This window comes from Orcinus orca, chromosome 17, assembly GCF_937001465.1.
Source record: "Orcinus orca chromosome 17, mOrcOrc1.1, whole genome shotgun sequence".
Lineage (NCBI taxonomy): Eukaryota > Metazoa > Chordata > Mammalia > Artiodactyla > Delphinidae > Orcinus > Orcinus orca.
In genome coordinates this window covers 79122906-79149219 of record NC_064575.1, presented here as the reverse complement: position 1 = coordinate 79149219, position 26314 = coordinate 79122906, and the positions used below count along the sequence as shown (strand labels likewise).

The following is a 26314-nucleotide window of genomic DNA, read 5'->3' as shown; positions in this document are numbered from 1 at the left end:
CCCTCCGAGGAGCGGTCCGTATTAACGAAATGGATAGTGGATTAGAAGCTTAGACGGGGTCCATGGCTGCAGAATGGAGTGGTGTTCATGGGTCCACTCATCGACCAGACCCTTGGCATCACCATCTGTCTCCCCAGCCAGACACCAAGTATATTAAGAGGTTTTGGGTGGGTACCTGTTTCTGCTGGAGACGCTGGCCTTGGTTCCACAGCTCGTCTGCACCCCATAGACTCAGACCGAGACCCCATGTCAGAATCTAGGAGAAAAAAAGAAAAGGATCGCTGTTCTAATATTGGGGAGGAAAAGGGGAGATATTCCTCTGGTCAACAAAATGGTAATGACAATGTAGGAAACACTCATGGTCCACAGCCAGGTGCCCCAATACAATCTGGAACAAATCCAGCGGCATAGGTCTGCATTCTTCGGCCTTTTGTGGAACATCAGCCACCCTCTCCGTAAGAGAACTATTATTGTCCTTGATATTGAGATTGCTAGCATTGGTAAAGTCTTTTAGAGTTAACAGGATATGCTTATAAATATTGGTCTTTACGACCCCCTGTGAAGGGAAGGAGTAAGACCTCCATTTTACTCTTGAGAAAACTGAGACTCACAGACTTGAAATAACTTATCCCAGAACATGCAGGTGGAAAGTAGATGAACTGGAAGTTGAAAAAATTAAATGAAATTCCCAAGTCAGGAACAGGTCTTCCGTGACGGGGGAACCAGGTTTTAGGCAGGTCTTTGGGTGCTTCTGTTTAGTGGGGCAAATGTCCTGGGGAGAAGCAAGTCCTTAATTTTTCACCAGCTAGCAAATCATTTACCAGAATTTTAATTTTTTTTAATTGCAGCATCACTGACGTACAATATTATATGTTAAGGTTGTACAATATAGTGATTCACAATTTTTAATGGGTATACTCCATTTATAGTCATTAAGCTACAAGGCTATATTGTACAACACAGAAATTTCTAATAAATAGAAAGCACTGGACTTGGAACCAGTGTCTGGGTCCCACCCCAGGACCACCTCCTGAGATGCTCCTGTGAGCATCTCACTTAACCTCTCCAAGTCTCTTTTTTTTTTTTTGTCTGAAAAGTGAACAGAATATCAACCCCGCATGTACCATATGGGTATTACTAAAGGAGAAAAGAAGTGTATCATCTCATTATATCACCTTAAAATGAAAACCATGATGGGCACCTTCCTTTCATCTTCCTCCCCTCTCCTCTCCTTTTCTCCTTCTTCTTCCTTCTTCCTTCTCCTGCTCATCATCCACCATCATCACCACCACCATCACTCACATTAATTAGCATGGATGATGCACGAGGTACTGTACTAAGTACGTTACAGGAATTACTGAGCCAATGCTCACACAACTCTATGAGGCCAGGACCATTTTTATTGCCTTGTCACCCATGTGTTCAAGCTCACACGGGTGGGAAGTAAAGGAACCAGAATTCTTACCCAGTCACTCTAAGCCCACCCTTTGTGCTCTCTCACACTATTTCACAGGCATAGAATCAGGTCACCAGTCCTATCTCTCAGAGGACTGGAGATCAGTCAGGAGGGATCATGGGAAGAGGAGGGAAGTGGTACAGTGGCCGGGATCTTTCCCCATGTCTCTCACCCGGCACCTAGGACCATGACACCTAGGACCCCCGCCTGTCTGCTCCCTCCTGAGGCTGGGGCCCTTTCCAGGTCAAGGCTGTGCCTCACTCATCTCTCTCACCATGTTAGACTCATTGTACATGCCTTCCACAGTCCCTGGCTCTGAGTAGGCACTAGGTCAAGGTTCATTAAATTCAAAGGCGAACAAAGAAAGCAGAAAAGAGATGCCAAATATGCATTTCATCTGAGCCCAACCTGTCCCATGAACCCACGGTAGCATCAGCTCTAAGCAGGAGCCCATGGCACACCCACCTGGGGTCCGTCCCTCACCGAGCCTCGGGGAAGGAGGGGCCTGCGGCCGAGGCTCCCTGGAGAAATGCCTCCTGTAGTTTGCGGTGGCCTCAGAGCTCCCATCCTACTAACAAGGGCAGCTTGTGGTCAATGAACTTGATCTCACAGGAACCAGTGCTTACTTCCTTCATCCTTCCTTAGGTTTCCACACTTTTCATTTTTGTTTTATACTGTGGTATCTTATCTGATGAGAGTTGGGGCCCTTCTATCCACACAGAGCACTCACTTGGAAAGTAAATCTCTACATTGTTTCTCTGGGGAGCAGAGTGCCTTGTGAGTGAGAAGTGGGTCCAGACCGTCTCCTATGATCAGTGTCTGCTCACCCCCTCCCACCACAGAGCTTACCTTTCCAGAGATAAACCTGCTGGGAACTGGTAAAGGTGCTCCGGTTTCCTTTCAGGGGTGTCAGACCTGCAAAGAAGATGTTTATTTGTACGAGCTTGAGTGTGCTTGCTCCTACTGGGGACCCACCGTGATCGTAACCGCCTTACCTCCCCAACACTGGCCCCTCCTGGGCCTGAGACTCTGTTTCCCACACAAGGCACATCCCAAAATCTTCTCGAAGCTTTCCTCCAGCTGCTGGTACAAAACCAGAGCTGGCCAGAATTATGGATGTTAGCATAACTGATGCCATCTTGGGCCCCTACAATCCTTTCTGTCCTTCCACTGACCCTGCCTAGGGCCGTACTGTGCCATAAATCACTTCTCTGTCATCAAGGGCTTTGTAGTTAATAGATATTGTTTAATGATCGTTAGGTCCAGGTGGCCTCTATGCTCTGGTAGCCTCCAAACAATGATGAAGACCTTGGCTGATGTATTTCCAGCACACGAGAGTAGTTACCCATTCATAAACCTTCACTTAGGAATGCATGTCCTGTTTCCAAGCACGTACCCCCATACGCTAGGTTAATTATAAAATTGTCCTAGTGGCTCCTCAGTAGTGCAGAGTGCAGCTACTAATGCTTCCAGAGCATTGATGCTCAATCCCCATCCCGCCCTGTGAGCAAGTTACCCTACAATAAATAGACCCACTGATTATTTCGAGCTGCCTGCCTCATTTTACGGTGTCAAGATACCGTCTCAGTTCAGTGGGCACTTTTCGTTCCCTCCATCCTCCAAAACCAGAGCCCACGTGTCTTTCTTAGAGCACCAAAAGGACTACTGTAGGGAGGGGTCAGGATCCTGCGACACTGAGAATCACTTAAGGAACTATGGATTGGTTTAAAGTGAGCCAAATTCATAGAAGCCTCAACAGCTGTGTTAATTTTCCTTGTCACTTACATCCTCTGAGAGTCTTGCCCCATTGGCAAATGGGGATGGTATTTGTGAGGCTGGGAATGTCTGTCTTCAACCTCATGCTTGACCATAATTTTCCAGCTCCTTGAATGTACTGTGAGCTTCCAGGGGCTGAGAATGGGCCTTATTCCTCTTTATATCACCCACACCTATTATTATCCCTGCCATAGAACCAGTGTTCAGCACCGTAACGAATGCAAAGACAAACGAATAGGGAAAACAAAGCAATCAATGGTTTTCAGAGTCCACCAAGTAAGTGCAGAGCCTCATCTGCCCAAGCACAAGAAGGCTGGCCACCAAAGTAGTTTTCCTAATGCAGACTTCCGATCCTGCACTCCATTCCCCCAAACTCCCCCAGTTCAATATTGTTGATGGTGAGAAGACACATAGAACAGAAGGAAACCTCATCCCTCCTCTTCCTGGCTCATGGTTTAGACTTTCCAGACATCGTCCCATGCCTTCCACAGTAACTGAGTTAAAATACCCCTGCTGCACAAACAGGCCTGCAGACTCTGCCTTATGTGATCTGCTCTCTCTGTAATCAAGGCTGCAGGAACACACACACATTTAGAACTGTGGGGCTTTGGCAGGGAGCTGGACCCTCGAGGGTTGATGGGTGTTGTGTGGTCTTAATTGACTTTAGGACACTTCTGCAGAGATCACGTGCTACATCTGGGGTGGGGGTTGGGGGGCGCGTGGTATGAGTAGTTTGAATCTACGATGTGGGAGTGGGCACGATCCTAAACTGGAAAACCTAGGTTTCAGAGTCCCTCTTTTACAGGCCATTTTCTCTTCTCTGTATCATCACTTCCACCACGTCTCTACTTATATTCCTTGCCCTTCCTACATAAACTACACTACTGAATCCTTGTCTCAGGCTCTGTCATTAGCTTACTGCTAATGACAGCTACTGTAAAGAACTAAGAGAGGCATCCTGTGTCTAGGTGTCCATCATACATCTACTCCAGATGCCCTTGGTGACCATGAACATTATAGATGCATGTAAGTTCCTCCACTCAGCTCCCAGCACCCCAAGGTAGTGACAATCATTGATACAAAACAGACTCCCACAAAGAGAATGCCAGCCATCGGGCTGAGCCTCACCATTAATCAACAACATGAAGCCTTTGGGATATAGAAAAAACCCAGGAGTATTTCTTCCAAGGCCTGTCTTTCCTATCCAATTTTAAATCCCTGTGGGCACTAGGGGATGTTCAGTCTGCCTATTTTTTAATTCATCTGCACTGCAAGGTGTTGTCAGAAATGGGGCATGTGCAGCCCCAGAGCTTCCCAAGCCTTTTTTCTTAGAAACAAGAAGATGATCCAGACAACACCAAACAGCTGAGAACACCTGACGCGTCCACTGGGAATCGGGGAGAGGCAGACCCCGAGTGGACTCTTCTACGGAGACACACGCCAACCTGGCACCAGTTTAAACACAAATCGGCGACAGGAAAGAGAAACCTCACAGCCAGTGAAACGTGCTGATAAGACTGCTTCCGGGTGATTTGTGGGGTTGTTTGTTTTGGGGTGTATTTGTTTGTTCTGGGTAATATTAGAAGTCTACCCTACTCCCATGGAGTTGGCTGGCTTAACGAAAGAGGAGAGAAGTGCTAAAGGGGGTTCTGCATCCCACAATCCTTCATCAGTCCATAAGATGAGCAAATAGGAGGCCCACTATACTTTAATAATGTCCATATCTGTCACCCCATCTAGCCTGTGAGCTCCTTGAGAGCACAAACCACTCTACCTGTCTCTGTAGTCTGCTACCTGGCCTGGCACCTCACACCCAGCTGCTTGTCAGGACGAGTGATAGCTGGGCTGGCTCAGCAACTCCCCTCGCCATGGCTGTCGTGCCCCTCCCAGCTCATCTCTGCAGTGCACACTTGACCCGCTGCCTTTCCTGCACCGTTTATTCCCTTCTCCCCACAGCCCTTTAAAATCTTGAAATAGAATATGCTGGTAGATGACCTTCATTCCCCAATATCTGGAGTACAGCAGCCCCAGAGAGATGTCCAGGGAGCAAAATTCTCAATTACCAGACTCCTTAATTTGCTGGTATGATACAAGGGTACCTCTGAAGCACTTTTCTGCTTCCAGTAAATTAGATGCAGGGCCATTGCAGCAGACAGTGAGAGATGCCCCTGACAGCTCCGGTCTCCAAAGCTTGAGTTGAAGCCCCAGCCATGGCACTTAATGTAAAGATAGTTTCTTGAAGTGTGACACGTCACGGCTATAAAATTCACCCCCATGAGCAAAAGTGTGATATAACCTCACACTTCTGCCTCAGATTGCCTCTGCCTCACCAGATTGTCAAAAGGATCAGTTGAGTTGATGGATGTGAAAATGCTTTGTAAACTGCGGCACGGATGCTGACACCCTTACTATCTGAATTTAGTGTGTTCCGTTGGGTTGTGATTTCCTACAACTGGCAATCAATTCACTTACATTTTTTTTTTTTTTTTGCGGTACGCAGGCCTCTCACTGTTGTGGCCTCTCCCGCTGTGGAGCACAGGCTCCGGACGCGCAGGCTCAGCGGCCATGGCTCACGGGCCCAGCCGCTCCGCGGCATGTGGGATCTTCCCGGACCGGGGCACGAACCCGTGTCCCCTGCATCGGCAGGCGGACTCTCAACCACTACGCCACCAGGGAAGCCCCGATTCACTTACATTTTATAAGAAAATACTCATTCTCCATGAACCACCTGCTGAAGCAGACCCTTGCCGTACCGGTGAGCTGAACAGTGAGAACGGATGTCCAGACCCGACATCCTACAGAGCACCTCTGCTGCATGTGCAACTGGGGGACCAGGGACTTGGGGTTCGGAAAACGATACCTTAAACTACAGCCTGTAGAGCACGTTAGCACTGCCTTATGTAATATATTTTAAAAGTGTGCCCCCATTTTACAGATGAAGACCCTGAGGCTCAGGGTGGTTAGGTGCTCTGAACAAGGTCACGGAACTGGGGGATGGGTGGGGAAGCAGGATTCAGCTGCAGTACTTTAAATGCCAACCATTGCTCCAGGGTCTCCAGTATCTACTGAGTGCCCGCCTCGCTCCAAGCACTATTCCAAGTGCTTCACATGCTTTCCTCCTATAATCCTCCCAATCTCCCCAGGCGTCAGAAGTCACCGTTATCCTCATTTTATAATTGGAAAGACCAAGACACAGAGAGCTCATATAACTAGTAAGCATTCACACTGGGATTTGAATCCTGGGGTCTGATTCCAGAGTCTGTATTTTAAAGACCATCTAACCATTTGCAAAATGGAAGGAAGAGGCTGGCCCTTGACCAACCGTGGGAGGGCTAGAAATCCTCTTTATTATCCCTATCCCCTTCCCACGTGCTACCAATCCACTCCACAGTGTCTCCTTCAGTTGCTCGGATACCTGGAATCCTCACTCCTCTTTCCCTCCATCAGTATCCCTCCATCAATATCTGCCATTAGGAAAAGGTACTTATCAGCTCTTCACACTTTAGTAAGAATTTAGATCCCTATGTTTATTTTCTCAAGGGTTAATTGTACTGAAGGCTGATGTCTTACTGTGGGAAGGGAGGATTTGGCCCTATTGTTCCCAATTGGAGGTGGCCTCCAGATCAGTCTGTGTGCAAGTCAACCTTCAATCTGGAACATCATGAATATGCCTCAGGCTGCCTGAAATCCCCATCAGAGGGTTCCCTTCTTAAAGCTTTGCCAGCACCCCAAAATATATACATACACAGAGGGCACTGAAAAAAATAAAGAACTTCAAAAGTCTTCGGTAATCACTCCTCCTCAGGGAGGCCAGACAAGGGCATAGTCTTCACTTCTTGGGCACGTACCAAGCACACACTCTGTGTTAAGCATTTCACTCTGGATTTATTGCCCATGAATGGATCATATGTCTTTCTTCAAATGCTTGTTTCCACACTGGGCTACCTCTCAGAGTAATGGATACCATGTGTTTACTATCCATCATAGAAATAAGCTATTGGATTTTACTTACCCCAAAAGAAACTAAACCTCATGGAATTCCACAAATTCTGCAATATTTTTTCCAGGCTTTGGTAAATAGGCATTCCACAGATACTATGTATATTCTCTATGCCAGGTTTTATGCTCCATGGTGTGAATCCAGAAATTAATAAGACACAGTTCTTATTATATATTATATAGTAAGTCCAGTTCTTAAATATAACAAAAAATGACAGATTTTTAAATGATACTAAAATCACCTAATAGTAATACTATGTGTCAGAGACCATACTAAGTTCTACACGTGTATCATCTGTAAGTGCCAATATAGGGAAGCAGTTATGAACGTCACTGTGGAGCCAGAATGCCTGGTTTCAGCTCCCTTCCACGTGCAAGCTCTGAGACCTTAGGAAAACCCCACTTCTGTGTGCCTCAGTGTCTTCAGCTGTAAAATGGGGATAATGATAATAGTACCGCCCTTTTTTAAATTAAACTTTATTTCCTTTTTGGTTGCACCACGCGGCATGCGGGATTGTAGTTTCCCGACCAGGGATGGAACTCATGCCCCCTGCAGTAGAAGCGCGGAGTCTTCCCCACTGGACCACCAGGGGAGTCCCAATAGTACCCCCCTTAAAGCACTGTGCTGAGGATTCACCAGTTAGAACAGGCCAGGACCTTGGAGCAGGACCTGGCTCCTAGTGAGCACCACGGAAGATGTTTCTATCACCATTGCCATTGTTTACCGTCTCCTTTCATCTTCACAACCCAGTGAGAGGGAAACTGTCATTACTCCATTAGCAATCAGGCCTGAAGGTATTTACTGGCTTGCTCAAGGTCACACAGCTGGTGTCCAAAGGTGGGATTCAACGCCAGGGGGCAAACTCTAAGCTGGACCAGGGGGAGAAGCAGCCAGGCAAAGGCTGGGTTTAGATGCACTGCCCACTGCACTGTCTAACAGAGCAATGCATGGAGCATGCACGAAGCTCTGCAGAGGAGGAAGCAATAAGACCTGTGGGGTAGTCAGGGAGGGCTTTTGGAGGAGGTGACATTGAGCTCTCTCCCATTAGAACCCCAAGGGCTGCAGTACACTGAGAAGCATGGAAACTTCTCCGGGAGAAAGGACATGGTCTCTGCCAGCCCTTAGAGGACCACCTTCCAGGGCATCTCACGGCTCCTTTGACTTCTGCCCAGTCCCCTCCTCTCCTCTATCTGGCTGACACCAGCTCATGCTTTCACCCTTCTCAACTCAGAGGGTGGACTGGAACCATGGGGTCAAGTTCTGAGTTCACAGGCTGGCAGATAAATAGAGCAGAGAGGAGACAAGATGGACCAGGCTGCCGCCAACCACACACTGGGTCCGGAAGAGGGAAGTGAGCAGCTGGGCCCCATTTACGCTGAAAACTGAGACTCTCCAGGTCGGAAGGAAACTTCCAGGTCACCTACTCAGTGCTTCTCAAACTTAGCGGGCATGGCATTATCCAGACAGCCTGTTAGAACAGATTCCTGGGGCCTCCCTGGGGTCCGGGGAGAGGCCTGAGAATCTGTATTTCTCATGATCATCTGGTGATGCCAAGCCTGCTGGTCCCGACCACACTGAGTAGCCCTGGCGTGGTGGTCCCTGACTCAGGACAGAGCAGTCTCCACTCCTCCCTGGTGGAGGTCTGCTGAGAGGCAGCAGAGGCCGGGGCTGGGGGAGGCAGAGAGAGAGCTGACTGGCCGCCGGGGCCTCGGGTGCTAAGGCCCCTCCCTGTAAAATGAGGAGTGGGGCAGATGATCTCAGGGGTGATCTCTAGATCCAGTGCTTATACGCTTATGGAAAATGTTGGAAGAGCTTCTGAAAGAAAAAAGGGCAAGGAGCAAGCTCAATGGTTATTTCTGTCAGTGGAGCCCCTGTCGGGGGGGCCAACAGTTCCTTGGGCCCCTGTATCTAGGATGGGCAGTGCTGTGGTTATCTCCTGGAATTCCTTGACTGACAGAGGGGAAATACACCCAGGGAGATAGCCCTGGGGGACAGACCGCATCTTTGGCCCCAGTTCTTCCCCCTACCTTGCAGTCACACATTTTACACTGGACTTTGCAGTTCCTGCCACTAAAGGATGGAGTATGTTTCCCCACTCCTGACTTCCAGTCGGGCCGGGCCAGTGCAGTGAGGCAGTGGTGACAGGGACAGATCCAAGCCTCAACCTTCAATGGCCTGGCTTGTTTCCCTTGTTCTTTCCTGATTCTGCCCATAGGAGAACGTGCTCATCCAGAAGAGGAGGCACATGAAGTAGGGCCAGGCCACCCTGGCCAAGTCCAGACAAGAGCGGTCAACCACCAAGTGACCCCCGAGACACGTGAAAGAGCCCGGTCAAGGTCAGTGCAGCTGCCCTGCTGAGCCAGCCTTCCCCCAGCCAACCTGCGGCCCCAGAGCTATGTCACGCTTCCCGTGGAGCGCTGCTGAGATGCTCTGGTTGTTTTTTCTGTCCCTCTTGGGTACAGTTTCTTTTCAGAAGGATAAACACCTCAGGGTATGGAGAGGGCTCACAGCAAAGGAGCAGACCTTGCTGGTGAGGACAGCTCATTGTGAAGGAACGCACACGTGCAGAAGGCAGAGGCTTACTCTTGAACTCCTGGCCTCCCAGACGCAGCGTCGCCTGGCGGCTGTCTTGCTCATACGTCACCCCAGGACACGCAGCTTTAGCCTGAGCTTCCGAAGGGTCCCTCCAGTCTCTGACATGGCAAAGCAGGACATCGGGAGAGCTCAGCAACCCACAGATGATGGAACCTACAGAGTCATGAGATGGGAGAGAGGTCAGTGTGATGGGGACCAAGCAGAGCCCCTTTAGAGACACGCGTCTGTGCCCTGAGAGGCTTGTAGGCTGTGGGCGGGCAACAACTCCTCGGGAGTGGACACCGGAACTCAGGAGCCTGGTTTTAATTTGGGCTATCCTTCCCCAATCGTCCTGCGGTTGTCTTAGTGGAAAATTCCTGAGAGGAGGGACACTACCTCCTCCTCCATGAGAGCCCTTCTTCATGGGGACAGCATCAATGACACCTCTGATACCACCAGGTGTCTTACCGCCAGAATCCTCTGTCTCCATTTTCCATCTTTTTGAGGCTTCAAGGAAATAAACAGCTCTCTCTCTCTCTGTCTCTCTCTCTCTGTCTCTCATTCTTGTAGACACACACACACACACACAAACAGGAGATCAATCTTGAAGGAGCTCAGGAAGCAGTATTTAGATTCAAAGTAAGGAACTATGAAAAGCCAAGCGCTATACACCCATGGCACAAGCTTCCCTGTTAGGAAATGAGCTCCTTGTCTCTGGATGTAACCAAGCCAAGGCTGTGTGCCCATATCCCCGGGATGCATAGAGAGAAATCCATTACTAGATTTGGTAATTGGAAGGCATTGGACTATTCTGTCTTGAATATATCTTCTAACTCTGAATTTTAAAAAAGCTACCCTAATGTTATGAATTTATTCAGTAGCAGAAAATCCTACCCCCACGCTAACTGAATTTGATAGTGATTTGAGTCTGGTAAATATAAGTAACTCAAACGTTTTGGATGCCTGTGATGTACCATCCACTCTGATAAGCGCTTTAAGTATATTAATCTCCTTAATTCTTATTGACATTATTTTCTCCATCTCACGGATGAGGAAACTGAGCTTCATATAAGTTAAGTCCATTGCCCGAATTTATTGAGATCTAGAAATTTAATACTTTATGTATTATTTGGATACATAACCCTGCTAGGTAGTATAGTTGTTCAGATTCTCCTGGGGGAAAAAAAGAAAAGAAAAGAAAACGGAAATATACCACCCCGCAGCTCCTACCCCCTTCTTTATCCTAACTTATGTCCAAACCCAGATAAGTTTCAAACTTCTTGCACCAAAATCTCCCCAACGCAGGAGACTCACGGATGCCTGGCTTATGAATCTGACGTGTTGTTCTCTCCTGTCCCACTTTTAACCTGAGTAGTTAAAACTAATCGTCATCATTATCATCAGCAGCATCTTTGTGGTAAAAAGTTACCTGAGAGACCCACTAACTCGGTGGTTCTCAAACCAGGGTGTTTAGACCGATTATATCAAAATCAGAGAGAGCTTTGAAAGTGCTTGTTCCTGGGCACCAACTACAGAGGTTCCGACTTGACAGGTCGCAAGGGTGGCATTTGGGAATTAGTCCTGTGAACAGCATCACAGGTGATCCTAGCGCACAGCCGGGTCCCAGAATCCCTGAGCTGGTGAGGCCACTTCACTTCACAGATGGGGCTGTTTGAGTGACTGCACAGAACTAGAGGAAGGACCAGAGGGCAGTGAGTGCCTCGCCCGGCCTGGCCGGACCCAGAGCCGGAGCCGAGCACAGGGCAGCAGGGGTGCGTAAGCGCCTGCCGAGAGCCTAGAGGAAGCCTGAGCTCTGCGGCTGCCCCTCTCCGAAGCCAAAGAAAGAATCATGGACTTAAACAAGAGGTGGGGCACGTTTTTCCTCCGGCTCTCGGACCTGGGAAGAGAAATGCAGGCAGCTTTCTTCTTTAACTAATGCTCAAGTGTCGATGAGAACTCCGGGTGGCTGAGAGGTGGGCGCCAGCTGGAGATTTGAAATCACTTTGCTGATCACGTGAGCCAGCTTCAATTACGCTCCCGGGAGCCTCAGGCCACACAAGTGCCACTGAACCCCATTTCCAAGTTGCCTCAACTCCTTGTTGTGTTACAAGTAGGCTCATGAAATGTAGGTCCAGAAGCCTCATGAATTTTCACTAATAATTATCAGTGGAAACAAAGCCATTTCAGAGTTGGAGGTTGGAGGGGCTGGAGTCCTGCAGGGGAGGAGGGGGCGGGGAGGAGGGGGACTCCAGCAGAAATTAAATGCCCTTCCAGACTGCAGTAAAAGCATGTAGCGGGATTCTGTTCCTGGTCATCAGCAGATCCAGCCAAAGCTTCACAAGTTAAAATTCCAGGACTGCCCATCAGACGAGACTGGGAAAAACATCTGCCTGATGTTTGATGTGTGTCTCAAAGAAAAGCTTAACTTGCAGCATTGCGAGGTGGTTGTTCAGATCAACATAATTCACGGATCACGGGTTACACCGGGAGGGAAAGACAGGCACACTGCTAGCCAGAAATGTCATGGAAAAAAGGATTGTGTGGGCTTTACTGCTCCCCAGAACAAAGTAATTACTCCATAGATGATCCTAAGGAAAATGAAGTCAACCTTTCCAATTTGAAAAATCTTGTGGTCTGGTGAGTAATCGAACATCTGGGGAAATTGTGGTATCCTCAGAAAAGACATTAAGATTAAAGAAGGCAGAAAGCACCCTGGATTTGAATTGCAGTGTTTCTATATATAGGCACACATCAAGAAGACATATACAGACACACCTCAGAGCAGTCGCAGGTCTGGTTCCAGGCCACCACAATAAAGCACAAGTTGCAAGAAAGTGAGTCACGTGGAATTTTTGGTTTCCCAGTACCTATAAAAGTTATGTTCACACTATACTGTAGTCTACTAAGGGTGCAATAGCATTACGTCTAAAAAAACAAAGCACATACCTTACTTTAAAAGTGCCTTGTTGCTAAAATATGCTAACGAGCATCTGAGCCTTCAGCGAGTCGTAATCTTTTTTACAACAGTAACATCAAAGATCACTGATCATAGATCACCATGACAAATGTAATAATAATGAAAGAGCTTGACAAACTTTGAGAATTACCAAAATGTGACACAGAGACACAAAGCGAGCAAATGCTACTGGAAAAATGGCGCGATAGACTTGCCCGGCGCAGGGTTGCCACAAACCTTCAATTTGTAAAAAAACGCAGCATCTACGAAGCACGATGAAGTACAATAAAATGAGGTGTGCCTGTGTGCGTGTGTCCGTGTATATGTGTGTGTACAATGTCTATTTTTTTGCTTATCTAAACACTGACGTGAATGCTCATCACATAACCACAAAGCATTAAACCTAGAAGGAATTTTAGGATTCAACTTACTTCAATCCACATTCCTGCCTGGGCTCCCTTGACCTCCAACAAAACATTCTCACTGTAGCCTCTGCTGACCACTGCGAGCTGACCTCAGCATTTTTCAGGAATCACCTTGTCTGAACACCCAGCAGCATTCAAAACTGTTGACAACTTCCTTCATCTTTCAACCGTCTCCAGTCTGGTTTCTATGACCTGCTGCTCTCCTGGGTCTCCTCCTCTCTGTCTTCTATGCAGATTCTCCATCAGTTATGTAGATATTCCCCAGGGATCAGTCCCACTCTCCTCCATCTTCTCACCCAGCACCCCCTTCCTAGGAAATCCATCTGTACCCACACCTCTGCTACTACCTCAACGCTGGCTGTTCACACATTTCCATCTCCCACCCAGACTCCCTCTCTGAGCTCTGCATCTTTGTATCCAAAAGCTCAGTCCACATTTTGTGAATGTCTTAAAGCCACTTCATACTTAGCATATACCCACTCCATATGGACCTTCCCAAATATCCCTTTCCCATCACCAAATCTGACACCCGATATCTTCCATCACTCACCATACAACTGTCCCACCAGGTGACCAAGCTAGACAGCCAACAGTATCTACCTCTGAGTCTGGAGGGAATGATGTACAGATGCTGGAATTGATCATAGCCTTGGGTCTGTAGACTGGTAAGTCCAGTGGCATAGATGATGTTCTCCAGAATACGCGGTCTCCCCGACTGAGCTCAGCTCCCAGGAATACCCACTCCGACCAGACTCTCTCTCCTCTCTTACCATCTAAACATTACCCATCCCGCAAAGCCTGGATCAAGTCTCTCCTCTTCCAGAAGGCTCTCCCTGAGCACCAAGCCCCCTTGACATCTCCCTCTTCTACACTCAAGCCTCCTACGGCCTCAGACACTTGTGTCGCCTTGTGTAACGAGCCTGGTGCACAGCAGAGCTCCATACGTGCCTGGATGACAGCACAGATGAGGGAGTGAAGGTTATGGTCCTTCATGGTACCTTCGCCTCCCCGACCACATTCTAAGCTCCTTTTATAGATTCCCAATACCTGGAACATTGGATTTCACAGGTATGGTGATCACTTAAGGTTTTTAGCTGACTGGAAGTGAGGGTCATAAAAAGATATATAAGACTACTTCATATATTTTTTAATCTTCAGAATTCTCCATTAGCTGAAGCTGCCAATCATGCAGTTGGTCACAGGGAAGTCCCTCTGTCACTAAATTAATAGCATACCAGGAGCCAAGCTCAAGTCCAGCGTTTTGCACCCAGTATCTTTATAACGAATAGTCAAATAGGAATTATCATTATCTCTCTTTCATGGATAAGGGACCTACAACTTAGTTTAAGCAATTTGTTCAAGAAAAGTGAGATAGTTACAGAGTGATGACTAGAACCCAGGTCTGTCTGACCTAAGCCCCTTCTCAACAACCACGAGGCTACGTAGCCAAGGACACGGATTTATTTCTATAAACAGAAGTCTAGTCCCACTGTTGAGAGACAACTGAAAATTCCAGCCCTATGGGTCACATGACCTGGTATACAGTAGGCACTCAATAAATAATCAATCACTGAATGAACGATCATGGGTGATGGGAATGAACTAACGTTTTTCAACCAAGTGTGGTGGGTCCAGGCTTCAGAGGCGGCAGTGAGATGCTGCTGAAGATACACCTGGGCTCAAATCTCAGCCCCATCACTCGTGACTGTGTCAGGAGCAGGGTGATTAGAAGCAGCTAGTTGAATTCTCTGAGCCTCAGTTTCTTGGTTTGTGAAAATGGAGCTCGAAATATCTCCTCTGAAGGCAGAACTAAGGAAAAACGTGGTATTCAAACGCAAAGTGGCCAACATAGTATGTGACCTGTTGGAAGGGTCGTGATAGTCCCTAATTTTGTGAATATCACTTTCTAAGTGAGTGTGGCTGCTTCCCCAGGCATTCTCCGTGTTGTGGATCCTGTCTTCTGCAATCCCGCGCCTTCCCCAAACTTTGTAGACCACAGGTCGTGGAAGAGGGAAGCCCCAGCCCTCACTGTCATATTACCTCCTTGGACCTGCGTGAGGATGAAGCCATCGCAACAGGAATCACGGTCACAGGCAAGAAGACAGAAGAGATGGACTTCGGTCAGACTGGCTCCTGACGCTGAGAAGGTGACAGGGCTGTACATTCCGGAGAGCACATTTTGGAAACCAGTCTGTTCAAAGCTTTTCTGACCTGTCATATTGAATTCTTGGCCTGGGGAAAAGGTAGAAAAAAATTTTTTTAAGATCTCAAAACAATGCAGAGTTGAGCAGAGCGTGCTGGTCACATGACAGTGGGCCCTCTGACCACACCAGGTACAGGGTGCGGTCCACCGAGATGCTCTCTGTGCCATGAAAACCCTGGGCCTCCCGTGTGTGCAGAGCAATGGAGCCCACCAAAGCCATGGCCCCAAAGCAGCAGACCTAGACAAACACCCACCACACCTCTGAGGGTCTGAAGGGGAGGTGTGGAGGACTGGCATTTATTATGGTTTTTATTATTACCAGCAAATATTTACTGAGCTCTAACTATACACACAGACACCAGGCCACGTGCTATACCTAGACGGCCTCACTTAATGTTCACTGCCCTTGAGTTCGGTTTGGACCGCTCCGCTGTCACGTGTGTTTCTGTAAGGCAAAGTGGTTTGAACACGTGGTGCACAGGCAGCTCGGCCGCTGCAATGCTGAGGTTGCACTGGCTGATCTGCAGTGTTCCCAGCTTGTCGCTGCCTTGTGTCATCCAACTACAGGTGAGTGCAGCACATACACGTGCAGCTGAAGGCAGCAAGCTGCGGAAACACAGGACTCCATGATGCGCATCAGCCCACGGATTTCCTCTGCCTCACACCGGCCAGCAGCTCTGTCTTCAGAGTGAGGACGGCCGTTTTCCCTTCCTTTCGTGCATCTGTGTGCCTCAACCCCTTCAGGCCTTCCCCTCCCCCATCAAGCTACGCTGCCCTTCACACTTACTGTAGCATTTCTTTGTGATGGAGTCAATATGTCTCCTTTTAAAGTTTTGCTAGCATTTTAAATCGGATTGTTATTATTTTTGTCAGTCCTCTGGCTAGAAGTGGCATGGTTTGAGTTTTGCCTGTCCCTAAGTCTCGTTTTCCCATAAAAGCCCAGTTATTTTTAGAGCATCTTTTTGCAAATATGAGGTTTTTTCAGATATATATATTTCACTATAGCCAACATGTCTGTGCTATTATTATACCCATTTTGCACTTGAGGAAAGAACCTTAACGAGTGAACAGTCTGGCCTAGGTTCACACGGCTGCTGGCGGCAGAAAGAACACCACAGCCTGTGCGCTTGGCCGCCCTGAGCTCCCAGTGGCCTGACAGGTCACCAGGTCTTAACCAACACATGCACCTAAAGGTGGTGGAGACCTTACAGCGTGGGAGCAAGAGTGCAAGCTTCAGAACCAGGCGGACCCGAGTGCGAATCCCCGCAGCACCCCTGGCAAGTGAGTTCTTAGGTCCTCCGAGCCTCAGCTTTCCCTTCTGTAACCGGCGATGCTGGTTACAGATGCTGAGCGGATGAAACGATAGACTGGACGTTAAAAGGCTGAACCATGAGCTTGGCCCTTAGCTGACGCTCAGCAGATACATTACAGGTCTCCAAAAAGCCAGCATCTTCTTCCTCCAAGCCTTCGCTCACACAGCCCCCCTCTGCCTAACTGTCCTCTAACTGTGCCAGGCCAAGCCCCCGCCCACCCTTCGCCAAAGCCCAGCTTGACTTAAAGGGCCCATCTCCCAGCTTTATACGGTTAGAATTCATCTCCCTCCCTTGATCTCTCTTACATTCTGTCTGTGCCTCTACTAAGGCTCTGTCATCCTTCACGCTACAGTTAAGCCACTGGAGACAGCTACTGCTGCCCCACCAGCTGTGATTCCCCGGACACAGTCCCCGCTCTCACAGCAGGAGTCACAAGCCACGTGTGACTACTCGAAGATCAATTTCAGTTCGTCAGAGTTCATGCTGCAGTAGCCACATTCCAAGTGCTCAGCGGCTACCTGTGGCTACTGGCTGTCATTTTGGACAGCAGAGATTTATTGAGCATTTCCATCCCTGCGGAAAGTTCTACTGCACAGTGCTGCCCTGGATGGTAGGGCCGCGTCTCAGCTCACTGGGCATCCTCCCACAGCCTGCACAGAGGACCGCCTGCCCTGAGATCTGGGCACGGTGGGCTCCTTCTCATCCTTAGTTCCGACAATCCCTTCTCTGAAGTTCCTTCCCTGAGCACCCAAAGCAGCTCATGTTCATTTTTCTTTTCCTTTCTAAATTGTCATAAAATATACATAACAAACAATTTACCACTTTAACCGTTTTTAAGTGTATAGTTCAGTGGCGTTAAGAACATTCATGATATTGTGCACCATCACCCCATCCACCTCCAGAACTTTTCATCCTCCCAACTCAAACTCTGTCCCCATCAAATACTAACTCCCCACTCCCCCCGCCCCCAGCCCTGAGTAACTACTGTTCCACTTTCTTCTCCATGAATTTGGCTCTTCTAGGTAGCCCACGTCCATCTTTACCCTAAAGTCCTGTTTCATTTTCATCAAAGCACTTATCACCCTCTTGAAGTGCTTTTATTGCTGGACCAATTCCTCCATCAATCAGGGATGCTGTCTGTTTCGATCACAGCGGCATCCACAGCACCTGCGAAGTGTGTATCCTTCCACAGGCACTCAGTAAACATGTATGGGGCGTGCAGTGCTGGGCTCACCCACATGGTGGTGGAGTCCTAGACAACGGAGCAGGTCTGGGAGATGCTCCCTAGTTGGGGGAGGTCGGGCCTACAGTCCTTGGTCCACCCTGATGCAGTGGGACAAGATGCTTCCTGTTTCTAGGCTTCACCTGTGACATGAGGGCTAGATAATCTCCAAGGAACCTTCAGGCCCTGACTTCCTTTGATACTGAAAAATCACATGGCTCCTCCTCCACAGTCAAGGCCACGGACCTTAAGTGGGTATGGACAGAGGACGGCCCTGGAGGATGGACCCAGCTGTCCCATCTTCCAGGTCACTTAAGCGCAGGCCTGTGGAGGGACATGCTGACTGCCTACTGGGTGCCATGGACTGTGCAGGAGACTTTCAGAAACTGTGTCCTTTTCTGCTCAGCTGTGCCACTTTATTCCCACTTTACAGAAAGTAAAATAAAGAAGTTGTTCCTGATCAAAGATAGAACTAGTACGTTGGGAGCAGGGGAATCTAAAGCCAGATCCAGTTTACATCCCTTCTCTTTTCATTACAACAGAACCCAGAATGGCTGGGTCTGTGCATTTTCTGCTTGAAAATATAAAAGGCAAAACAAAACAAAACCAAGAAAAGGCAAAACAAAACAAAAAAAGGCAAAAAACATTTCTGCCCTTGATTTAGCTTGGCAGCAAAGAAGCTTCACGATTTCCCTTGCAATTTTCCCCCAAAGTATAAACTTTCAGGAGACAAGGAGGAGAAAAAAATAACAAACACTTAAAAAGAAATACAATTGCCTTTTTTAAAAAATATGATAAAAGGCCAAAGTAGGGTTTTAAAGAACATTTTTGAGAGGGGTTACTTGTTTTATTTTGGTTTTCCTTTTCAGAAAATAATCTCTGTGCTCTGTCATTTTTCAAAATGGGTAGTAAAAATAATTGGAATAAACACTGGGGCAGAAATTCTAAAACCTGGCCAGAGATCAGAGAAAACCCAGCTCTGCTGGACTCCATTCTCCCAGGGGAGCTCTCATTTCAGACAGGATGGAGGTATTAGGCGAAAGAAGGACCAGAGACAAAAGTACACAGACGCTTGTCCCTGCCGTGGGCTGAGCCTGCTACCGAGGTCGGCCGAGGCCCTGGGCCTGGTCCAAGGCATCCTCTCCATCGCCAGCTGCTCGCAGCGCAATTCTGAAGCTGCTGGGAGCAGGCTGCCTGCCCGGAGCTTCAGACCTAAGGAAGTGACATGCCTGCCACCTTCATTCCAATGCCGCCCCCCGCCCCAGTCCTCGCTCAGGTCCCCTGGCCTATCTTCCAGTCCACAGCCATTGCCTCGGGTCATTGGGAAACTGTTAGCAAGAGTGACAAGGATCGTAGAAGGCCTCCTCTGGCTCTTTACCACACACCACACACTGTTTTAAAAGCATTGCATCATTCTGAAAGCATCCTCATTCCCACCCCCCAACAACCTCAGTTCACCTGCGACTACTATTTGACTAACGGAATCACAGCAGCCTACAATGTCAAGGAACTTGTCCACCGTCACACACAGCTCGTGGTGGCAGAGCTGGGGTCAACCCCCCAGGTGGGCTCCAGCTCCCTCACCCTTGACCGCAGGAAGCGAGGCCGGGAGAGCGGTGACTAGAAAGGGCATCATAGCTCACGGGCAGAGTGTAGTCGTGGGCCAGGGCTCAGGACCCTGCACTGCTGTCCCCTCTCTTGGCCCTGATGGAGAGGGCAGAGTCGTGCAGGCTGTAGGATTCTTGGGAAAGACCCACTGCTTCGTTACAGCGACCAAAAGTATCTCCCTGACCCCCTCTGTGAGGCCGTGTAGGGGAATCAGACGCACTTAGATTCAAAGCCAGATCCCCAATTTACCAGCAATGTGACCTTGTGCAACACTCTTAATCTCTCTGAGCCTCAGTTTTCTCATCTGTAAAACAGGGATTATGATCCCATTTTCACCTTCCTTCAAGAATCTCTGTGAGGGTGGAATGAAAGGTGTCTGGGGAAGTGAGCTGTAAACTATAAAACACGAGACGGCTTCGCTACTCAAAGTGCAGTCCAGGGACCAGCTGCTTTGGCGTCCCTGAGAGGTTATTTGATAGGCAAAATCTTGACCTTACCCTGACTTACTGACTGGGCATCTGCAGTGTTACCAGCCCCCAGGTAACATGCATACACACTGCAGCCGGGGAGGTCCTGAGTGCAGGGCAGGGAGAGACAAGAGCTTGGAGGTCTGGCTGCTTATGAGAAGGTCTGACAGCTTCTGGGGAGGGTGGACAGGAAAGGGAGAGGGGAGTGAAGCTCCGTGAGATGGAGGGCCAGGATGGGCACCTGCAGGGAGCCCAGGGCCTATGGCCCTGCTGGGGACACCCCCCTATCACAGGCAGCCACATGAGCTTGCACAGGGCACACGGTGTGGACTCAGCTGGCCTCTGCCCGCAGCCTTCGTGTCTGCTCTGCAACTGAATCGCTCACCTGCAGGATGGGCCTCCCTGTCCCTTGCGCTGGGGGCAGCGTGGCTCCTCTCTAAACGTGTCCTGCGGGAAAGCAGCCCCAGACACTGAACAGGCTAAGCCACTGGGGCCCCGAGCTACCCAGCTCATCAACCTACCCTTTTTCAGGTACACAGCTGGAGAGTCTCCACCCCTGCTCCTCGCTTTCACCTGGCACATCAGACTTCCAAAGCTGGTGGCCTCCGAGGTCCCCAGTGCATCTTCCTCCTAAACGTGGAAAGAGGCTGAATTACTGTCCGGTGACACTTAACAATTAAATTCAACAAATAATTTATTAAAACTCTAACCAAAGCTAGGCACGGGGCTTACAAAGATAAATAGAAGATTCCTGCTCCTTAGTTTCTCCCCAGCTATTGAAGCACACAGACATGTAAGCAGTAAATCCCAGCCCAGAGTGTTAGCTGCAAAGACATGTGTAATAAAAGAGGAGATAATTACCCCTGAAGAAGGAGTGGTTAACTCTATTGAGAAAGGGGAGCTAGAAAATTTTCCCAGAAAAAGTGAATCTGGGTGGGGTTCTGACGTGTAAATAAGAGTTTGTCAGGTGGAAACAAGAGAAGGGGGATTGTAAGCAGAAGAAACGGCAGAGATGGAGACCTGGGATCCCGTGGGTGTTTTCATTAACTAGGTCTAGTTGTTCTCAGGGACTGTCAGTTATGAGAGGGGTGTGATGGGAGGAGAGAGAGAGAGAGAGAGAGAGAGAGACAGAGAGAGAGGCAGGGTCCAGCCCAGGGAAGACCTTGTTTGGCACACAGCTTGTACACAGGGAGGATCAGGGGAAGGTTCTTTAGCCTGGAAATGGGGAGGTCAGGCTTCTAAAGGTCTTGCTGTTTTCCAGTGCCTCTGACCCCTAGGTCCAGAGCTCTTGCTGGGTGGGCGTGGTAGGCTAAATCTGTATCAATTTCTGTCTTGTTTCTAGTATTTTGCCCCCTCCCTGCCCCCACCCCCTGCAAAGTTGCCCAACTTTGAGTTTCCCAGTTCAATTTTGGGAATTTGCGGAGGGCAGAGGCTAAAACAAAGGCGATTTGAAGGCAACAGCTCTCCTTGCTTTTTGAAAAAAACCCAAACTCACTGAACGGATGATGGTCTGAGGAGGGAAGAAGGGCCTTTGAGGAGGCGGGATTCCTGCAGACTGAGAAGGACCTGAGTCTTGGGTCCCAGATTACAGGAGCCCTGGCCCCGTCTGCAGTCAGGCTCTGCTGGGTGGCGGCGGGCACTGAGGGAGGGGGCGGAGGGAACTCAAAGCACGGGGCCCCTGCCTCAGCAAGAGTCCCTTCCCCACCCCGAGCCTGGCCCAGACCCAGTGGTGCCAAGGGGCCTGAAGTCGGCTCCTGGGACCGTGGCCTCGGCTCTGGGCTTAGTGGACCGATCCCTCACGGTCAAAGGCACTGCAGGGCCCTGGCCCCGGAGAGGAGCCTTACTAATGGTTGAGATGGAATCCCCGTCGACCTGATGTGTGGATAAGACACTAACAACCATGGTGACGACTAGGACAAAGGTCACTGAGCATTTCCTTTGCAGCAGAAACTGTCCTGTGAGTTCTCCCATGTATGACTTCACAACAGTCCTGTGACGCGGGTGCCGTTATTACCCCATATTTATGGGGGCTCTGAGGAACCAAGGTGCAAAAGAGCAACAAGCAGGTAGAGGGACTGGGATTTGAACCCAGGCAACCTGGCTCCAGAGTCGCCTTCTAACTGCTTTCCCTGTAAGACAGTATCTCTCGTGGTGAGGGGTTGAAGTTAGAGTTAGTTCTTCTTTTGTCTTTTTTAATAAAATGAAATGTTGTATATTTTGTAGACTAAAATCCACACTTACTGAGCAAGCACCTGTCAGCAGAGGATCAGATGATCAATAATCTAAGATATTTACTCACAGAAATGCCAGGTGCTTAGTAAGCGCTCAACAAATGTCAGCTCTTTCTGTTATTTTTAATTCTATAAGCTGGTTCTGATCCCTTAGGGAAACACAAGTAGCAGACGTTCTTTAGATCAGGGATTCCCAAGGACGTACCAGTTGCCTAGGGAACCACTGTCACTGACAGCTGTGACCCTCAGACCACAAAGGACCTGACAGAAGTCTGGACAGAGGTGTCCCATTATTAGCAGAATCACTCACCATGGACCAGCCAAGATGCGGGAGCACCACCTGGACCCTGATAACAAATAAGCCCAGCCTGTCTGCACTGTCCCAGGGCAGGAGAGGTGACACTGAGAGCACGGCTCAGTACTGACCTTAATGGGTTAAGGTGGTGAGTTCTTGCTGAGTGTCACCAGTCTACTAGCCCATCCTCCCTCCCCCACCCCACCCCCATTTCCCCCTGATATATCTTAAGGCAGGTCTGAATCATGATCGCAAAAACAAACAAAGGCGCCGTCATCCTCCTCAAAATGCTTTAAACTCAAAGAAGTGAACGTGTCCTCAGCAATCTACTGTGTGTATGGAGTTAGTCTCTCAGATCCTCACCAGACTCCATCTTACCGATGACGAGACAGAGGTTAAGGAACCTGCACATGGTAAACAGCCCCAAAATGACAGGGTTGAGATTCAATCCAAGACAGCTCCCTACTTTTCTCAAGATCCTACAGCTCCAGGCCCCAGCTTGAGTCCTAAAATTCAGGGGTCCACCTTCCATGCGGTTTCTGGGCTGTCACTTATGAATATGCACTTGCACACAAGCACTGGTACCTGGTGCTGATGCAAAACTGCTAACAGGGGACTTCCCTGGTGATACAGTGGTTAAGAATCCACCTGCCAATGCAGGGGACACGGGTTCGAGCCCTGGTCTGGGAAGATCCCACATGCCGAGGAGCAACTAAGCCCATGCGTCACAACTACTGAGGCTGCGCTCTAGACCCCATGAGCCACAACTACTGAGTCCGTGTGCTACAACTACTGAAACCCACGTGCCTAGAGCCCGTGCTCCACAACAAGAGACGTCACCGCAATGAGAAGCCCGCACACCGCAACTAAGAGTGGCCCCCACTCGCCACAACTAGAGAAAGCCCACATGCAGCAATGAAGACCCAACACAGCCAAAAATAAATAAATAAAATAAATAAATGTATTTAAAAAAAAACTGCTAACAAATCTATATGCCCTTAAATGTGAGATAAATGAGGTCCATGCAAAGAATGGATTGGTATGTTGCCATTAAAAAGAACAAGGGTCATTTTTTAGATACAGAAAGATAAATATTATGTAAGAAAATCAAGGTAGAAAAGAATATGCATTGTAAAATATTAGCATGTAAACAAAATGTTTTTATGTAATAAACACTTATAAACACATAGAAATGTTCTGGAAGGATCCATAAGGAATGGAGGAGTGAAAATGGAGATTTGCATGTGGCTAAGAGTTAGGAAGTTAGGAGAATTGCTTTTCACTGCATACCTTTCTGTCCTAATTCATGGTAACAATGAAATTGCTGATACCCGACCAGCTTTCACTTACTGAAACAGCAATTTCATGTGGTTCTAACTAATATTTAACTTTCTTTTCCGTTTTAAGCCATAATCACGTTTTACTTCTACAATGGGAAGGAATGCTGGGGTCTGGGGCTCAGAGAAACAGATGGTATTTTGGTCTCTGGACAATGTCCTGGTGCGTCCAGTGGCCCAAGCTACCCAATGAGATAAGCAGGTGGGGGACAGAAGGAGGGGGCTCATCACTGAAATCCTCTTCTGACGGATCTGTCTGGAAATGGTGCTGCTCAGATAAACAGTCCCTAAGTTAACTTCATCCTGAGCCATCACTGGTCCTCTGCAGTTTCAATTTCCCAAAGTCCCATCGTTTTGAAGAAATGGAGGTAACGTGGGATCAGCTACTGACAATCTCATTCCATCACCTGATCAAAGTGGTGTCAATTCAATCAGGGCATGTCTGATGTAGGACAAGAGACAGACCCACCATGCAGCTGCCACGACTCACCCGACCAGAAGTTGTGCAGGCGAAGTTGTCACTTGCCCAAGCATAGAAATCGCAGGAGACTTCTGATCCCACCGTGGACACCGAGAGGAAGCTGCAGGTTTCATCTAGTGCACAGTCTGCAAGCACCATGGGACAGTCACCCACCAGTCCCTCAGGAGATGCTGAGGACAGATGGACACATACCCCTACTCCCTGCCCCCCAAAACACACACACACACACACACACACACACACACACACAGTAACATGGGTTACAATGACTATTCATGGAGGACTGGAGGATTATGAGACAATGCTCATAAAGATGAATACTCAATAAGTGGTAGTTGTTATTACCCATCCCTGGCCTGACCGCTGAAATAAACAGATACATCTCCTGATCTGGACAAAATGCTCTACAAGGAACGAAAGTCCTTCAATTCTGCTCCCTAACATCTGGCAGAGCCTCGTTCTTGGCAGGTGGTGGATGCACTATAAACTTCTAACTGAAATTATGAGTTGGATGCACATTTTGAGAATCAAGTGATTTACAAAGTATTTTTTATACCGTATATTTGATGATCATTTCAAGGGCTGTACTTGATGTGTCTTGCAAGATCAGCACAGCATATTCGTACAGCACCACCCAGGTGCCCGGCCCCTCACCTGCCAAGCACTGCGTCAGTGAGGACTCAGAACCGGGAACTTCGGACTTGACCAGCACAGCGACATCTGCATCGAAGATCACCTTAGATTCTGGGAGCTTCTCAAATTTCCTCATCACTGAAAGGAAAGCAAATCTATGAGATTTGACTCTGAGGGGTCTGGGGCCGCTGCAGAGAAGCCAAAAAGAGTTTTAGGTCAAGAAATCACTTCCCACTCACAGCCCTTGGTCACACAGGTGTTCCAAAAAGAGAAATTCCCTTTTAAGCGTAGTTCCAGAATGCTGCCTCATGGCTAATACTGAGAGCTGTAACTTGCCATGTCTCCTTTTTCCACCTCATTGTCAGGAAGTAAGAAGAATAATTTAATATTGTATTAGTCCTCACAACTCCCTTTTTCACATTGATATTGATTTTCTATCTAAATTTATATTTCCTTGTCCTTATCTTTTTTTTTTTTTTGCAGTACGCGGGCCTATCACCGCTGTGGCCTCTCCCATTGCGGAGCACAGGCTCCGGACGCACAGGCTCAGCGGCCATGGCTCACGGGGCCAGCCGCTCCGCGGCATGTGGGATCTTCCCGGACTGGGGCACGAACCCGTGTCCCCTGCATCAGCAGGCGGACTCTCAACCACCGCACCACCAGGGAAGCCCATTGTCCTTATCTTTGAATGCTAATGATATCTCATAATTATTTTATGTATAATTCTATAAATAAAATATTTTATTTATAATGATATCTCATATTTATTTTAAAACAACTTGTCCACTTTCTGGAAAGAAGTTAGTTATTTTTAAAAGACAAATAAAACATGTGCACATGGGTTCACGTAAGTCTGAAAATGTGTCATGAGGCTCAGATATGTTTATGATAGTATTTGTTTAAATATGTTAGTATCTGTTTTCCCAGGTACCATCAACACACCTGAGCTCCTATCTGTAGGAATGACACAGTCACATGCTCATGGAACTAGATAAGAGAGGAGAAAGAAATAAAATTTCTCAAGGCTATGAGACTTGGAACTCACTTTTCACCAAGCAAAAAGCACTGCATGTAACTCTCAAGGAATGAGACTTATCTGACAAGCCAAAATGCCCAAGACTGTCAATATTTTGCAGGTAACTATCAAAAACAAACCCTGAAGTGCATGAATACTAGTTTTTTGTAGACATGATTATAAACATGTATGTAAGTCCTCATTCTCACACATATCCACTGCTTTATAAAAGAGACCATGTCTGAGTTGGTTTTCATCATGTCAATAAATTCAAAGCCATCCAAAGCAATATATTCTCAGTTTTCATAATAAGTGCAGAAAA

The 26314-nt window shown here is 48.2% G+C and overlaps 1 protein-coding gene across 5 annotated transcripts in view; it reads right to left on the bottom strand.

Moving 5' to 3' along the window:
* Window positions 1–26314, bottom strand: part of TG (thyroglobulin) — a 249366-nt gene that overhangs the window by 154258 nt on the left and 68794 nt on the right. For all 5 annotated transcript variants that reach the window (XR_007472514.1, XM_049700310.1, XM_049700307.1 and 2 more), the window contains 7 exons: window positions 24999–25115; window positions 24354–24469; window positions 20522–20630; window positions 15228–15419; window positions 9816–9980; window positions 2306–2371; window positions 176–256 (listed from right to left, as the gene is read on the bottom strand). Coding sequence is in view for 4 of the 5 variants with exons in the window: in XM_049700310.1 (XP_049556267.1) it covers window positions 176–256; window positions 2306–2371; window positions 9816–9980; window positions 15228–15419; window positions 20522–20630; window positions 24354–24469; window positions 24999–25115 (846 nt within the window). In the remaining variant the exon portion in view is untranslated. The remainder of the gene's footprint in view (window positions 1–175; window positions 257–2305; window positions 2372–9815; window positions 9981–15227; window positions 15420–20521; window positions 20631–24353; window positions 24470–24998; window positions 25116–26314) is intronic.